Raw genomic sequence first — 18,244 nt, forward strand, 5'->3', positions numbered from 1 at the left:
ATAATAAAATACTAAATAGAGAAATTTGGCAAAATTGTGCAAATAAGAATGGCGTTCCAATAGTTACTAACTTATGACACAGTATGTCAGGAAGACACACTAACCAGGAAAAACCAGCTCTGCATTTTAACGACAGAGTATAAAGGGAGGTACACATTTTAAAAGGCCAGTGAGGAATGAGTATAGTGAGAGCTGCTCTAGCCTGGGGCAGAGGCAAAAGAGAGCAGCAGCGCCTCCAAGTGGAAGATAAAGATATGGTAGCCACGGCCAGCATGGGATAGATCCACAGGGGAAATAAATGAAAGATTTATGCTATGCCTCAAGAGTCTGATAAAACCACAGCCCAGAGCAACAAGGGTAGGGAAGACAGTCTGACGTTTTCATTCCTTGCTCTCTGACTTCTAGGACCCACACTGGTCACACAACTGGATATGTGGCCTACAAGAACTAACCTCTCTCTTACAGAGCAAACAGCAAAAGGTAAGAAATGGTTCTCTCAGTGGACAAACCTGTGACCTGCAAAATGCTTCCTCTTGGTATTATTGCAATGAAGCTACTCCATTCTGAGCATGAAAACAGCAGCCTTCTTCATCTTAAAGCTTAAGAGTTGGAGAGTTGGCTCAGTTGGCCAAGGCACCTGCTTTCCAGCCTGGTGATCCAGTTCAATCCCCAGGACCCCCATGAGGAGATGGGCTCCCTCAACTGCGCCCTGACCTTCACATACATGCTGTGCCCACACACACGATTCCTTTAAAACCTCAGTTACGTCAGACTGACTTACGAAAGATTTGGACTATCTTCTGTTAAACTGTTCTCCTTTCTTGTTAAGCATTTATAGAAAAAGCTACTAAAAATGTGACTTCGCTCAACAAGTTCATCTGATGCCTTCTCCAGTAGAAGATACCTGTAAAATAACAAGCCCACAAAAGAAATTGTGTTTAGAATTTACATGGTTTTCTTCAATTACCTTTTATTAACTGAAAAATACTGTTACATCCAGTTAAATTAAAAGAAATCTTGTGGAGGAAATAAAGGGACAAATAGAGGAGCAGGGATTGGAGAAAAGATCATCCAGAGACTGCCTCACCTGGGGATCCATCCCATATGCACCCAATAAGCCCACGCACTATTGCTGATGCCAAGTAGTGCTTACTGACAAGAACCTGATATGGATGCCTCCTCAGAGGTCCTGCCAGAGCTATACTGATACAGAGGAGGAGGCTTGCAGCTAACTTGTTGACTGAACACGAGGACCCCAATGAAGGAGCTAGGGAAAGGACTGAACTGAAAGGGTCTGCCACCCCGAGGGAAGAAAAAAATGATCAACTATTCAAACCCACCACAGCTCCCAGGAACTAAAACACCAACCAATGAGTTCTCATGGAAAGACCCATGGCCCCAGTCGCATATGCAGCAGAGGATGGCATTCTCTGACATCAGTGAGAGGAGAGGCCTTTGGTTTAGTTCCCCAGTGTAGGGAAACACCAAGGTGCTGAGGTGGAGAGGGTGGGTGGGAGAGGGAGCACCTTCATGGAGGCAATGGGGGGGAGGGTTGGGATTGGGGAAAGGGGTAGATAACATCTGTAATGTAAATGCAGAGACTATCCAATAATAAAAGTTGGGGGGAAAAAAGATGTAAAAAAAAAAAAAAAAGAATTTATCTGTGAGTTAGGCTTTCAGCTTCTCCTTTAGTCATCTTTCACCTTTCAAAACAAAGTAGAAATTGCCCACTTATTTAATAAATACTTATAAAATCACTAACATGTTATTAAGCACCACATTTATACTGAAGACAAAAAATAAGCTAGGAGAGTAGTATCTGAAACACAAATCACAATCAAAAGAGGTGAAAATACAAGGGAATGTTGACCAAGTAACCACATGATAAATCTCAGACTGTGGCATCATAAATCTAGAAAACACTTAGAAAGTGGAACATTTCCAGCTTAAATTCTTAATCTACTTCCAGATTAAAGTATACTTCAGTGCCACTTCATTGCTCACTTGCTGATTATAGCTTTCATAATCAAAAAGTACTGTTATTGATAGTCTACTCTGCTTTAATAGTTTAATAATCTTAGACTAAGTAGCTGAAGAATACCGATCAGAGTCCTGGAAAGGAAAAAGTGCAGAACTCAGAACATAGAACTCAGGATAGCTTGTAGCTCCTCACATCTCCCATGTGACTGATCTGTGTGTCTGCATGTGTGGGAGGGGCCAGAGAAGTACTGAGTTAGAGCAGAATCACCCATTATGATAACAGGCAACGGCAGACGGAATTCACCCAGACCAAGAGTGGTATCGATTCCTACCAGTGAGACTGGGCAGCCTCATAAGTCATGAGACAACAGAGACAGTACTTGGTAGAGATGCTCCTTGGCAACAGGCAACAGTTTGCTGCTCTCATCTTAGCAGATGATAAACATAACTGTATTTATGATAGACATAGCTGTATCTCTAAAACAAAACTCTTGAAATACCGCACCACTTCCAGATAATGGAATTATGTCTCAGAGAACTGAAACACTTCAAAAAACTGAACAATACTCAATTAAATACCAAACATGCAAAGCTACAAAACATGACTCATGAAAAAAAAGAAAAACATTACCTGATGCCAATGCATAATTTACACAGACCAAAAATAAACGTATATAATCATTGGAATTGTACGCCCATGTAGAAGATAAAAAAGACTAAACTGAATTTCTAAGCCTTTAAGGTCTAAGTCTATAAATTTGTGTTAATGTGAGATCCTGAACCTTTAGGACTAGAATAAAATAAAATTATGAATAAGATGGCAGTCCAAATGATAATAATTTTTATTTGAGAAGGATCTTTAAGAAATTATATATTACAATCAAGAGCTAGAATTTTTTAGTCTAGGGATACAGTATAAAATAAAAACTAAAAACATATTTCCTTTGCATGAAAAAGCTTTAGGAATTATTGTTCTTGGTTTTTTGTTTTGTTTGTTTGGTTAGCTGGTTGGTTTTTGTATAAGCTGACGGTCTGAATGAAGCTGCTGCAGGAGACTGTGGTCTGCCTCTTCTATCAGCTCCATTTCCTCTGGTTCCCAGGATCTTGACTAACAGTAACTAAGTAGCTGTTTCTTTTCTTTTTTTTTTTTTTCTTTTGTTGGATTTTTTTATTTTTTTAACATCTCAAATGTTATCCCCTTGCCTTTCCTGTTCCCCCTCTAGAAAAACTGTTTCTTTTCCATTCACAAAGTGGACTGAATCCTGTAGATACTTCCTGCTCCATGATACACAATGTTCAAGAAGTGCATCATATACGTCAAGAAGTCCAACACACAGAAACTAAGTCAAAACAACAAGTGCTAACTCTTCCGCGATGTGTACTGTCTGTAGATGGTGGGAGAACACAACAGAATTCGTCAACTTCAGTAAAAATTCCGGCAGGCAAAACGCTCTCTGAACCTGAAATTTTGCCAGGTTACTTCTGCCAAAACTTGAAAATAATACAGATAAAGACACTTATTTTCAAGAGGGGATGTGGTTAAATGGCAGAGTGATTTCTGAATATGCACAAGGCCCTGGATTCAATACCAAGCACAACTGAAAAAGAAATACTCTTAATCAGCTTCACAGTAAAGCTTATAAACAAATGAGACCATAATTATACTTACTTAAGGTAAAAGTCAATGATTACATCGTTAAGAAATTCTCCTTCTTCTAAACATTCCAGATCTTCATTAGTTACTCCCAAGCCTCCCTTAGTAGGTGGTGGCGGATAAACAATCAACCTTTAAAAAATAAAAATAAAGTTAAAATATAAATTATTATATTATATATAATTATTTATATATAACATTCAAAGTTTTATATAACTCATGTTAATATATTAATTAGATTTCTCATATAAAACATCTAGTAGGTAGTAATATTCTATAGCTGAACTATAGAGTATCTGCTAAGACAACAGATTAGACTTTCCTACATTTTCATAAATCTCTACAGTTCAAAATTTCCTATATTATATAAAACTTTTGTGTAATTTTTAACTTTCAATATGTGTATTAATAAAGCAAATATTTCCCAATGCTCCAACTTCCAGTTCTAAATTTGAATCTAAAATTAATTCTTTGCATTCAGAAAGGCCAGCACTCAAACACTGTTCAGTCTTTCTGGAGGCCAGGAGACAGACAATAAAAACGTAACAAGGCAGCTTTCCCCTAAGAAAGTGCTTTCAGTGTATATGTAAGAGAACGAAAGGAGCCATGAGACCCATCACAACCAAAGAGTGATGGATGCCCAATGGCAGCCCAGAAGTGCTCTCCTGGCCCATCCTCTTAAAAGGTAGGGACATAACCATGAGTGGATTCCAGACTATGATCTCAGAATCATTATATGGGCAAATGCAGTAATTTAATAAAGCTATACCTGTACAGAAAAATGCCATGAAACCAAGTGTCATCCACAATTAACTACATCTTGGTATCAAAGCACTTAAACAAGAACAGTAAACATTTCAATGTAACCTGATAGTTTCTATGTAACTAGCTATTGCCTTTTCCTGTGCTTTCAACTGCTTGAGAAGGGAGAAAAAATTACTCAGCGGTATAAAAGTAAGCTCCAATGTACAGAATATTCTGCCTTACCACCAACAGAAAACATATGACAGATAATCTATTAAGAAGCACCTTTAAAAAGAGAACCTAAAAAACACCACAGTACTTAAAATGAAAATACTTTAATAAACAAATTTATTCCCTTATTATATATTTGCATATAAGATGCACAACTTCTTTTTTTTTAAAGATGTACAATTTCTAAAACCATACACTGAGACTCCAAGATTTTCAATAAGCTCTTGAATGTTTCCAAATTGTGGTGAGTCATTTTTTTTCAGACACAAAATTAAATGAAATGACACCTATTATTTTCATGATAATTTGCATGTCCCTCATGAACAATACTATTTCCATCATTAGCCAGAAGCATAATAGTAAAACTCAAACATTTCAACAGGAAAACTACTTAGAAACAGCAGCAGCATTAGTAAAGCTGATATGAACACTCGACAGGCTATGACACAGTTCGTACTTCTGAACAGGCCCGGTGTTCCTGACTTCTTGCCACTCCTCATCGGGACTTGAAGTGATAGAGAGCGAGTAGCAGCCACTGCTTTGTTTGTGAAGGAAGGTGTAAGCAGGCTTCACAGCATCTGAATTGGAGGGCTGAAAAGAAGACTTGTAAGTACATGAAAACAAGCACCAATTTTGAAAAACACACAGGTAAAATGTAGATTTGTAACTGAAAACAAACTACGACTAAAAGAAATGTATATCATTTTTTTTTAAATCCTTATGTGGGCTGGAGAGATGGCTCAATGGTTAAGAGCACTGGCTACCCTTCCAGAAGTCCGAGTTCAATTCCCAGCAACCACATGGTGGCTCATAACCATCTGTAATGGGATTTGATGCCCTCTTCTGGTGTGTCTGAGGACAACAACACTGAACTCACATACATAAAATAAAAGTAATAAATATTCATATGCATATATAATCAAATAAAAATACTTTTGACCAAAAAATTTCATAGACAATATAATGGCTAAAGTTTAACCTAAAGTCCTACTCCAGGCATGAGTTTCACAATTGAAGAAATCAACTTTGTGTCTCAAAATAATCAAAATAGGTAGGTAATACTATGACAAACTAAATTTTAAATTAAAAGAGACTGAGCTCATTTCATAAATTGGCATTTCATTATTAAATGGTAATATATAAAGTTGTATATGCAATATGGTAATATTTTCTGATTCATCTAACACTATTATGTCATCTAACACTATTTATAGGCTTTAAAATAAAAGAACCTCCAATCATACTTCTGCACATACGTATCTGTGTGAATCATACTTCTGCACATACGTATCTGTGTGAATCATACTTCTGTACATATGTATCTGTGTGAATCATACTTCTGTACATATGTATCTGTGTGAATCATACTTCTGTACATATCAACAAAGGACAAAATTTATTTTCTTTGATCTCCCACTAACATTGTGCATTTATGGATGTTTATGATGCATATATATGGGCATGCATGTGCCACAACATGTGCATGGAAGTTCCAGCTTTTTATGGGTTCCAGAAACTTGCACAACAAGCACTTCACCCAATAAGCCCTCTAAAAGTCCCCTAGATGTAACATTTTAATTTCTATTCCTTAACATGTTAGACTTACAGAATATGGAAAAAAGAAAATCCTGTCTATATTCTCTTAATCTTAATATCAGAAATCAGTAAAATCTATTAGAATATTGGCTGAGGACTTCGGTCTGTTCTCACTACCTTTCCTACCGACATCCTTTTATTAGTCTTGTCTTGTCCTTCAGAACTTTAGTAGTAAGAGAATAATGGCCACTCCTTTTGGGCGGATAGTCCCGGTGGTCTGCCTCCTTCTTCAGTGACAGCAGAGCTGGACTGCACGGTGCTGAGAAGACTACAGGAGTGGTTCGCCCTGCTCAGTGTGACAGGGAGGGCCTGACTGCACATGGCGCGAACTATGCTCACCTGCTTACGGAGCTGTCTCAGTTCTCTCCACTACAGAGTACTACTGTCGTTTTCTAATTTAATCAATGTTTGGGGTAAAGGACTTGAGGTTATACACATACGCTACTTCTCCAGAGTTTTCACCTATTAAATTCAGGATGCATTCAAAACTCTGGCCAGCAACAATCATAAGTACAGTGTTTTAGTTATGACTCTGTCTTTCATTTATTTACTTCTATAGTTACTGAATTCTACTCTGAAAACTGTCCCCACTTACTGCTTCATCCTAGTCTTCGTGCCCATCTGCACCAGTACAGACCCAAGGTTGGTTACAGTCCCATCCCACCACTACTAACTGTGATGAAGAAACTTTCCAGCTTTCTTATGTTGGTTCCTGTATTTTAAACACTGAAGGAATTTGGGCCTCTCTACCCTCTGTCAATTGTGGTCATCATACGCTAACCTGAGACACTGACTTCTTCACATCTGCACCACCAGCAGCAGGGAAAGAGGAAGCGGAAGCACCATAATAATGAAGAAAAGACAAGTCTTGTGGAGAGAGATCCTGAAACAAAGGCAGTGCCTGAACCCAAGGCAATGGACGAGAGAGGTGTAAATCTCTGTTTGCCATGCTGATTTCCATCATAATATCTTTCAGTTTCAATTCTTCTCTTTGTGAAATGGAACTGTTTAACTCGAGGAAAATGAATTCATTGGCTTTTGCTATATAAAAGAAAAAAATCTATTTTTATTTTAAAGGCAATAATAATTAATCTAATAGTAAATAACAGTAAGGGTTTTATGTAAAACCCAACCAAGTATTTTGTATGTTAGGTAATAACAGACAACTTTAAACTCCAGAATAGACAGCTGATAATCAGAAACCCAAAGTCACCCTTTGAGGCTCCAGTTTTACCTCACTGGAATGAAATTTTCAAACAGTGCCTGGCAGCTAAGGAGTGCTCCCGTTACTAAGGAGTGTATGAACAAATGAATGATACTTAGGCCGTTATTTACTTAGCTCTGGCCTCGTTGACAGATCCACCCACAAATTTAACAGGCATTCTGTGGCAATCACTGGTATTTAAAAATCATTATGTTTAATCTTTACACACCAAGAAAACTTTGACTACTTCCATGTTATGTTTTGTTTTACATGTACTTTGTGCTCATTGTAACTAGTAAGTTTTCAATGCATACTATCAAACCTTTAAAAAAAATCAAGTACTGACTAAAAATATATTCATATAGTTTTATGCAAAAAATGCCTTTAAAATCTGTAGATTCATCTCTGTTTTTTAAAATAAAGTTGTTTAATATTTTTTAAAAAGGCATTCTGATTAAATAGCCCCTTCCTTTTTTTAACCAATGATGTCAATAATGGTCACAAAAGCAAACAAACAAACAAAAACTATCAACCTACCCATGTGATTGCAAACAGCTCTTTATAATCCAACCATTTCTTGTTATCTAATTGTGAATTTTCCTACTGTATATAATTAGAACAGGAAATGATTAATTTTAAGGGTATAAAATTTAACTCACTAGAACATTATCATATATTTTAAAAGTAGAAAGGAGGAAGAGATCAAAGAGGTCAGAACAGATATTACTAATTTTATTTACCTAATCCATTGGGATAGGGCAAAGGACACTCAAGAGCAGAGTGATAGCAATGAGTTCATCAAATTAAAAAAAAAAACAGAGAGCTCTCAAGTAAGTTCATGGTGCACGCCAAAGCCTTGGAAAACCAGAACAAGCCAAACCAAAATCAATAGATGAAAAGAAGTAAGATCAGGACAAACGATGAAATACACAGTAAATGTACAATACAAAGAATCAAGAAAGGCTCGGTGCTTAGACAGTAAAGACTGGCACCGGCAGGATGCTACCATGGGTCAGGAAAGAAGGAAGCCACCAAAACTAAGAACCTAAGCTTTATCCCCAGGACCCTCAGGTAGAAGAGAGCTGACTCTCAAAAGGTATCCTGTGATGTCTACACTGGTGCATCCACACGTGTGTGTGTGTATGTGTGTGTGTGTGTGTGTGTGTGTGTGTGTGTGTGTGTGTAATTCAAGAAGATATATATAACATATAATGTTATTATGTAATATGTACATACATAGATCTAACACAAGCAACAAGGTTGAAGCAATACTAAGGAATACCCAACAAAGAAAAGCCCAGGGCCACTCAGATTCACCGCTCTGTTCTTCCAGACCACGAAATAATTACAGAGCTGGAGACATAGCTCATCAGTTACGAGCACTTTTTGTCCTTGTGAAGAGCCTGTGTTTGGTTCCCAACACCAAATCCAGCAGCTCACAGCCACCTGGAACTTGATTCAAGGGACCTGACACACTGCCATCTTCCATGGACACCTGCACAAACGAGGCCTATAGACACACAGGTGCAGGCACACACGCAATCACCCATGACACTCATCAAAGGAGCAGCATAAAGACACCAACATATGAAAATCAGTAACTTTCCTGCATCAATTCTGTACTCGCATTGTAGACATGACATGCAAGCAGAACTGAACTATCTGGAGGGGGCAGGCCCAAGAAAAGAGGAAAGGAAAACTGGGAAATGTGATACAAATGCGAACAAAGTATATTAAAAGTAAAAATGTCATAACAAAACAATTGCTTCACATTCTTGTTACAGGATATTTGAACCTATTTCTAGTTAAGGTGTTGCTCAGCCCTTAGAACACACCTTTAATCTGGCTGGAATATACAGACAGGCCCTTAGCACACTCCTTTAATCCCAAACAATGAGTGTAAAGTTAGTTTGTAGGAGGAAGCACCCATGTTTGAGAGGGATGTCTAATTGGGTGGCACAAAAAGTGATGTACAGAGAAAGATGTGACAGAACAGAATATGACCAACTCTCACAGAAGAGAGAAGAAATGGAAGCTACTTAAGAGAGAGAAAGACAGTGCAGGAGGAAGAAAGCACAGTCCAGAAACACAGCAGAGTTTGTGGAGAGCAGTACAGTGGAGTTCATGGAGAACAGTGCAGTGGAGTTCATGGAGAACAGTGCAGTTGAGTTCATAAAGAACAGTGCAGTGGAGTTCATGGAGAGCAGTGCAGTGGAGTTCATGGAGAACAGTGCAGTGGAGTTCGTGGAGAACAGTGCAGTGGAGTTCATGGAGAACAGTGCAGTGTAGTTCATGGAGAACAGTGCAGTGGAGTTCATAGAGAACAGTGCAGTGGAGTTCGTGGAGAACAGTGCAGTAGAGTTCATAGAGAGCAGTGCAGTGGAGTTCATGGAGAACAGTGCAGTGGAGTTTATAGAGAGCAGTGCAGTGGAGTTCATGGAGAACAGTGCAGTATAGTTCATGGAGAACAGTGCAGTGGAGTTTGTGGAGAACAGTGCAGTGGAGTTTGTGGAGAACAGTGCAGTGGAGTTCATAGAGAGCAGTGCAGTGGAGTTCATGGAGAACAGTGCAGTGGAGTTCATAGAGAGCAGTGCAGTGGAGTTCATGGAGAACAGTGCAGTGGAGTTCATGGATAGCAGTGCAATGGAGTTCATGGAGAACAGTGCAGTGGAGTTCATGGATAGCAGTGCAATGGAGTTCATGGAGAACAGTGCAGTGGAGTTCATGGAGAGCAGTGCAGTGGAGTTTGTGGAGAACAGTGCAGTGGAGTTTGTGGAGAGCAGTGCAGTGGAGTTTAGAGGGAGAGTCGAGCAGCACATATAGGGAGGAGGAGGCAGCTTTACCAGGAGAGTGTCACACAGACAGACTGAAGACAGTACAAGCTAGGCACAGGTAAAGACTAAACAAGGCAGGAATGAAAAGGAGTCACATTAGAAAAGACTCCCAGAGTTAGTTTGAGGCCAAGCAGAGCAATTCAGAGGCTGAGAGAAAGGCCAGATTGAGAAAATCAGCCTGAAGAAGAGTTTGAGCCAGAACAGCTGAGTTGAACCAGCCAGCCAGAGTTCAGGAAGAAACAGAAAGGAGTGTGATTATCCGGTAAGTCTCGGAGGCTGAAACACTCTAGGCCTAGATTAGATGTATGGAGACTGGAAGCTTCTAGGACTATCAGACAGAGACAGTAACTTCTGGAGATAACAATTAACTCAGGAGAATAAAAAATACTTTCCACATTCTAAGTAAAAAACAAAACTTATCAAGAAAAGGAATATTACCAAATATAACTGACTAAAATATAGTTTTTAAGGGTACATAAATATTTAAGACTTTTAGGGTATTTTTTCATTTTAGGTGATAATTTTCCATAGCTGAATAAAATTACCAGGCAAAATCACATGAATATTTAAAACAATTTACCTAATATTACTAGAAAACACTATTTTAATACAATAAAATTAATTTTAATTCCAATGAAATAAATGTAGCCTATAAACTATTTTAGAAAAAATTACTTCACATCTAACATTGGGGATTCTCCTGAAATTTAGGAGTGATCTTTATACTCACATTGCTGGCTTAACATAGGGTTTTCTAACTGGGTCTGAATGTCTTGAAGGTAGTTTGGGGACACCCAGAGGAAAAGGATAGCATGGCTCCTCTTACTGTGGTCATCATCCTTCCTTTCCCATAACCCGAACCTCTTTAAACGTGCGGTGTCCACTGTCAGTGAAATCTCATTCACAGACACTGAAATAAATAAAGCAAACAATTTAAAGTAATATGTTTAGGAATACACCCTCTCTGATACTTTGATACATTGTATGTCTTAGTGAGGATTTCTATTGCTGTTACTAAAACACCATGCCCAAAGCAGTGTGGGGCGGGATGTGTGTGAAATTGTCAGAGGATAAACTTAATTAAATTGTCATGTAAGGGATGCTGAGAGTGGGAATTGTGTTCCCCAGGGAAAAGCACACCAACTGGTTATACAATACCAAATGGTCAGCCCTGAAGACATATGCATAAGTTACATTGATACATAATAAAGGGAGGCCATGAATTTAAAAGAAGCAAGCGAGGTACATGTAAGGAAGGAAAGAGAAGGAGAACTTTTCCTATGTGAAAGAACTTGAGATCCTTCTCCACAGACACCTGCCCAGCCATGTTCACTGCTGCTCTATTCAAAACTTCGAGGAAATAAAAACAACATAAATGACCTACAACCATGAATGAATAGTGAAAATGTGGTACATAGACAATACAGATTAGTATTTAGCTGTTAAAAATAAATAAAATTATAAACTTTGCAGGTAAATGAATGGGATTAGAAAAGATTATTCAGTGAGACAACCCAGACTCAGACTTTGTCAGAAACACAAAGGTTGTATGTCTCTCATTGGTGGCTCCAAGCCTCAAATCTTTAGATGTGAGTAGATTAGCCTCGAGTAACTGTAGAAGTCAGGTAAGTAAAAAGGGACCATTGCAGAGGAGCAACAGGGAGGAGTACGAGCAAAGGGGGAAATGGGAAAATGGGGGGGGTCTCTAATGAGGGAGGGAGAAGGAAATAAATACAGAAGGAGGGAGTGAATAAAAAAGTCATAAGGAATCACATTATTAACTGTCAGCCTAAAATATCTATAAGACGTAGTAAGTCTATGTATAAATATAATATACAGTTTAATGAAAATTTCCCATCTGAACTGACAATACTCCTTCAAAGAACTAAAGACCATCTAGGAAAACTCCAATGCCAGAGATGAGAAACCCTCTTTAGAGATGTTGGTCAGAGTCATTTAAGGGACTCCTTAAACATTACAGGCTATTGCCCTTGGCTGCCCCTGAGAGGTGGAAGGTTAAGTCTATGCTGCTGAAGACATCATGCACTTCAGACAGAGCACCTAAAGGCCCCTGGAGGATTAGCTTTCATAGTACCAAAAAGCACCACGCAAGCTTCCAAAAGAGGGAAGCAAGCAACATTCCACCCCAGCTATGATACGTATGACCCACAATAACCAGCAGCATGGCACAATAATCTGAAGGGAGAACTGGTGGCCTTATCCTTGGTGGTAACCTGCAACTCTCTCATGGGACTTAAGACAGCCACCAAGAGGGAAATCATGCTTGGTTTTAGAAACCTGGCCAAATGCCCAGAACCAGAAAAGTTATAGATCTTGGAGGAGAACCTGCAACTACATTACTAACCCAGCATAATCCCTAATCACCTTCTAAGTATTTGTCTTTATACGCATACATAAGTTTATTTCCTACCCCTTATCAAGAAAACTTCTCTTTGCAACAGACAGAAACCATTATAGAAAACCCACAACTGATCAAAAGAGAGACATGTGGATCTCAGTCCCAACAGATACATCTACAACACAAAACCTGCACCTAAGGCTCAGGGACCATTGTGGAAGAGGGAACAGGAAAACTGAAAGAGCCACAGAGACGGGAGTTTGCTTTGACATTGTGTCTCCTAAGGATGTCAGAAGCTACACATCTCACCAAGATGACCGCCTGAACATGAGCTGAGCAAGGACAACACTGCATTGGGACTCAATGATTCGTTCATAAACACTTTAGTGTTTCCTAACAAGGACCATTGAATTACTGTGTCTTGAATGTTCACAGTACTTAAGTGGTGACCCAACTGTTACGTTTACTACCATATCAGGGTTATCGACTCTGCACATGCAGGATCTGAGGAACTGAGGCTGCTTCAATTACATCTTCACTGTTGCAATGTTTCTTTTACCGGAATTCTTACCTGGTGTTATGCACACACATTTTTCTTCCTTGTTCTTTAGATAATTCACTCTCTAAAGGGATTATTCTCTATCAGTTATTATTTTTCATCACTAACTGGCTGAAATTTTTTGTTTGGAAAGAATAAGGAACTGTCTGTGTCTCTTTAAGCTGTGGGTACACTGCAGATACACTTTATGTTTGTGTGCTTTTCTCCTTAGTTCTTATCCCAACCACTTTCATGTACAGCAAAATATGTCTGTCAAACTCTTATTTTTTTTTAATCCTAAAAATTATTAAGAGTACTTTATATTTGACTTACAGTCATTAAAACAACAACATATTCTTTTGGAACTATAAAACATTTTAGGGTTTTTGGAAATGCTAAAAATGTTAACATGAAACATTATTAAATAGTCTTTACTTACTTTCTATATGAAAGACTGATGAAAATTTTGTGACATAATTTCAGAACTTTTCTAATCAATTACTTTATCCTCAAAATTACAGTAAAGAAATGTTATTAAAAGAAGATGGCTTACCTTGAAATGGGATTTTAATATACTTCTTTGTGAACTAAAGAAAAAATATGAAACAAAATATGAGTTACTACTCCAAATGCATTTCTATTTAATCTTCTTAGTATTCAAATATTTAGTATTAGTCAATTTTTAGTACTTCGTAAAAGTACTTTTAAAAAAAGCAAAGATCTCAATGTAAAAACTTGGTTTTGCAGTTGTTTAGGTCCTTAACAGTGCAAGTAACTTTATCAAAATACTCATTTATAAAAATTATTAGAACCGCTGGGTGGTGGTGGCACAGGTCTTTAATCCCAGCACTCAGGAGGAGGGGGCAGAGACAGGCAGATCTCTGTGAGTTTGAGGCCTGCCTGGTCTATATATTTAACTTCAGGACAGCCAAAACTACAGAGAAACCCTATCTTGAAAAGCAAAAACAAAACAACAACAAAAGGGTAAAACCCTACTTTTCAAAAGTGTGTTCTGCAATTTTAAGGCATAAGACAATGTCCAAAAGAAATGCCACAAGACCACACAAGGCAATTGTTTCCCCCCAAAAAAGGATTGTTCTCTTATGGATTAATCAAACTCACAAGTGACTACTGATCAAACCAAAGTGCTAATGTACTACTTCTTTGTAATAAAACATTAAAATTGTCATCACCCACTATGTACCTCTGCCTTTGGAGAATAGCCAGCAACTAAACTTGGAAGATTGTTTTTACTACACACAAACAGAGTAACAACAACAAAAATCAGCTGCTTAAATAGAGAATGGCTACAAATGTCCAATAAGCCTGAGTTCACAATTGTTATGCACCTGCCAAAGGACTCAAGCAGCGGTCCAGCCTCTTTTTCCTTGACCAATCATTTCTTTGCAGAAACTCCCTCCTAACTGAGGTCTTTGCTCTTTCTGCTCACTGCACATCATTAAACTATTTCCTCTGTCTATCTTCCTTGCATCTATTCAGCCTGTTACACTTAAATTCTCAAGACAAAAGTCCACATGCTTTTTGACAACTGACTTTTCGGCACAAACAAATCTACCTAGAGTTGACTGGGTAAGTTTCTCTTCTGACAAGGACATTTTAAAGCTGTCAACTACATCAGATATAGAACTTACACATACAAGATAAAACTGAAATAGCAAATGAGTTCTTGGCAAGCAACAGTGTCCAATGTCAACGCAGGTTTAATGGTTTCATTTATTTTCTTAATTTAAAAATGACTTCATATTATAGTTTTAAAAATACAAAACTCATGTTCCACAGGGTAGGTTGTCCAGTGAAGCCTAATGTGAGGCAATGGGGTGAATTAGCCACATGCTGAATTTAGGGTTCAAATGCTGCTTCTGCCGTCTGTACTACTGCAGTGACAGAGGTGACCGTGTCGGTCACTGAGCCTTTCACAAAAGTACTGAGAAGGTCCAACCAAAGAGCATTGTTATCATAAAACTCCATGTCTAAGTAAGATAATCTAATTTAATGCAATCAAATATACCGTGTTTGTTTTACATAACTATTTAACATATATACATACTGTGGTATGCATCTTCCCTTCCCAAATTCTTACATGCTACCGAGTACTTAATCTCAGAAAATACATCTCAGAAATATAAAGTACTACCTCTTGAAAATGAATATAAAGTTAGTTTCTTTTTCAGAATTTATAGACATTACTTCAAAATGACTGAGAAATACTATACAATGATGCCTCTAGTGTCGACCTGCTTACATTGGCATTCTGGTCCTTTCCACATCATAAAATATTCTTATTCTACGAAAGCCTTCCACTTGGCATGAATCTGATACTAACCTACATCTCTGAATGCTTATTATATATAACAAGCATGTGATCTACTTACTCTCAGTTAAATTTTAAAGCCCGGACAAGAAAGTGATACTGAAGTAGGTCCAGTTCTCTGAAATCTTACATCTATTTGCAGAAGAATAAAGCTGACTATAATGCTGACATATAATAGACCTCAGCCGTCAGAACGTTCTCTGAACATTGTTTGTGCCTTGGAAGTCTTTTCTTACTACCACAAGTGTACTAACTTAAAAAAAAATAAACTACATTTGCTGCTGCACTCAATAATGAACCAAATGACCACCTCGAGAAAGCTGCTCCAATTTACATAACTTCCCATCATTGGTTTCCGAGTCCAGCTAAACTGGACTATCATTAACAGTGAGAAATTTACCCTAATCATGATAATGTCTAATATAGTAGGAACTCTGACGTTTAAAGGGCCCAGTTAAATTATCTAATATATTTATCTACCAAAAAAAAAAAAAACGGCTTTTATTTGTTACAAAGAATCATGAACTCTGTCTGAAAAAAACACATATAAAACATCTTTCGAAGACCCAGAAATTTGAGACTTTTACCCTTTTGCCTTCTTATATGATTATAATTTTTAAAACTACCTACATGTTCTTCCATCACAATTCTAAATACTAGAGAATTTCTCCCAGTCCTTCTCCATGTACATAAATTTAGGTTGATTTATTAAACTACTTTCCTAAAATCAGGGATAAATTTGTCTGTTATGAGGGGCTCAAGAATGCCCCCCCCAGCTCATTGTGAGAGCACAAACGAACACTACCGCAGACAACTTAAACTCAGTGATATTTATAGCAAAACACTAGGACAACTGAAATGAACGACAAATGGAAATCATAAAAGACACCCACCTCGAAATGAAAAGTAAATTAACATAGCTGTGGTAAGTTGCAAAATAGTGCATAATACTATTTTATGTACATATGTAGCCTCTGTGTGTATAAGTATGTATGCATGAGGAATATGAAATTGTACATATACCAAATCAATAGCAGCTGTCTTGGCTGTTTATGAGCTTTACATTCTGCCTTTAATTTGTTTGTAGATTTTTTTGGGGGGGGGTGCTTGGTTGGTTCTAGTTTTTAACTAAAATTAACTTTACATTGGTTTTAAAGTAAAAAGAAAAATGGTAACTAATATTTTTTAAAGTTTTTCTTGTATTTTGAGAGCATAATATAATTGTCATTTTTCTCCTTTCCTTTCCCCCCTCCAAGCCCTCTCACCTACCCCCTCCCTGTTCTTTTTCAAATTCACGGCCTCTTTGTTCACTGTTCTTCACATGTGTACCTGTACACATAGATACACATATACTTCTAAATATAGCCTGCTCAGTCTGTATAATGTTACTTTATGTATATTTTCTGAGCTGACCACTTGTATAAAATAACTAAATGGTGGGTTCTTCCCTGGGAAAACTGTTTCTCCTGCTCTGGCATTTCTAGCTGCCTGTAGTTCTCTGTGTAGCCTGAGCCTGTGGTGCTCCCATTGTCCACTTTGGTTGTCTCTGTAGTCCCTTTGCAGCTCAGCTCTGGCAATCATGTGGTGGAATATTACTGATACTTTCATATACAATGTTATAGGATTTACTTACCGTGACACAACCTTTGGAAGTTCCTTTTATTTTACCAATATACACACAAGTAAATATGAAATCCAACTTCAGATCTATTTCACTATTAGGTTTAATACAGGAAATGTTTTCCATGTCAGGATTGTATGGACATAATTCAGATGATACCTAAAATGTAAAAATTATAAATGCAACATCTTTACGAATTATAGAAAGGCTGAAAATTATGTTCAAAGATAAAATTCTTTAAATGATGACTAAAGAATTTTATACTGTTCTTAATATGAAGAAAAATAGTCAATAAGATTTTTTTATAAAATGTAGATTTTAAATTTATTATTCAATTTTGAATCTTGAACATTTTTAGATTTTTGTCTGTGCATAATATGTACAAATGAAAGCAAAATTGAGATGAATTTTTATGGGATATTGTCTATGTGTTTAAAATTTCCTACTTTAAGACCACTCTCTCACCTATTACCTAAACAAGCAAATAGATGTAAGATTTCAGAGGACTGGGTTTGAGGGAGTGGGGGAAAAAAGAGCCAGTGACCCGGGGTACACTGTTGGGGTACAAAAGAGCCAAACAAGACTGCTACCAGATTTATTCTGTTTTACAATTATTTATTCTTGAACAAACTCCCTAATTAACCTCTGAGTTTGTTAGGATGAACTGTTATCCTTTTTTTCCTCTCTCTAAACCTGTAAACAGTGAAAATTCAAGAGGACATTTATAGGTGTTCATTGAATTAAACATGTAAGTAAATTATTTATATTATGATAAGCTGCATACTGATATTTTTTGCCAGATAAATGGAATCGAAACCTAGAATCCCCTGGAGGAATTAGTGGAGGCTTCAGAGAGAAGACAGCACATGATTTATGACATGAAGTAACGTTTACCAGGTGGCCATGTAAGAACTGACCCTACTATAGTAAGCAGTATGTACAAATCTGAGAAATTCTAGAAGCTACGCTATGGTAACCTGTGATATAGTCAACTTGTTTGGATTGAAAGCTCAAGAGTTACTCGGTAGACTAGAGAGGGACAGCTTAAGAAGACAGTCTCCTTTCCCAGAAAACCAAGGTTTAATTCCCATAGCCTACAACTGCCTGTAACTCTTAGCTCCAAAAATCAGGCATGAGGCACACATGGTACT

The 18,244-nt window shown here is 37.6% G+C and overlaps 1 protein-coding gene across 4 annotated transcripts in view; it reads right to left on the reverse strand.

Moving 5' to 3' along the window:
• SENP7 (SUMO specific peptidase 7) overlaps positions 1-18,244 on the reverse strand; it is a 111,221-nt gene that overhangs the window by 14,088 nt on the left and 78,889 nt on the right. For all 4 annotated transcript variants that reach the window (XM_080918653.1, XM_080918655.1, XM_080918654.1 and 1 more), the window contains 7 exons: positions 17,106-17,252; positions 13,694-13,727; positions 10,974-11,153; positions 6,987-7,246; positions 5,067-5,200; positions 3,650-3,766; positions 782-904 (listed from right to left, as the gene is read on the reverse strand). In XM_080918653.1, the coding sequence (XP_080774779.1) occupies positions 782-904; positions 3,650-3,766; positions 5,067-5,200; positions 6,987-7,246; positions 10,974-11,153; positions 13,694-13,727; positions 17,106-17,252 (995 nt within the window). The remainder of the gene's footprint in view (positions 1-781; positions 905-3,649; positions 3,767-5,066; positions 5,201-6,986; positions 7,247-10,973; positions 11,154-13,693; positions 13,728-17,105; positions 17,253-18,244) is intronic.

Source organism: Micromys minutus, assembly GCF_963924665.1.
Source record: "Micromys minutus genome assembly, chromosome: 7".
In the NCBI taxonomy this organism is placed as follows: domain Eukaryota; kingdom Metazoa; phylum Chordata; class Mammalia; order Rodentia; family Muridae; genus Micromys; species Micromys minutus.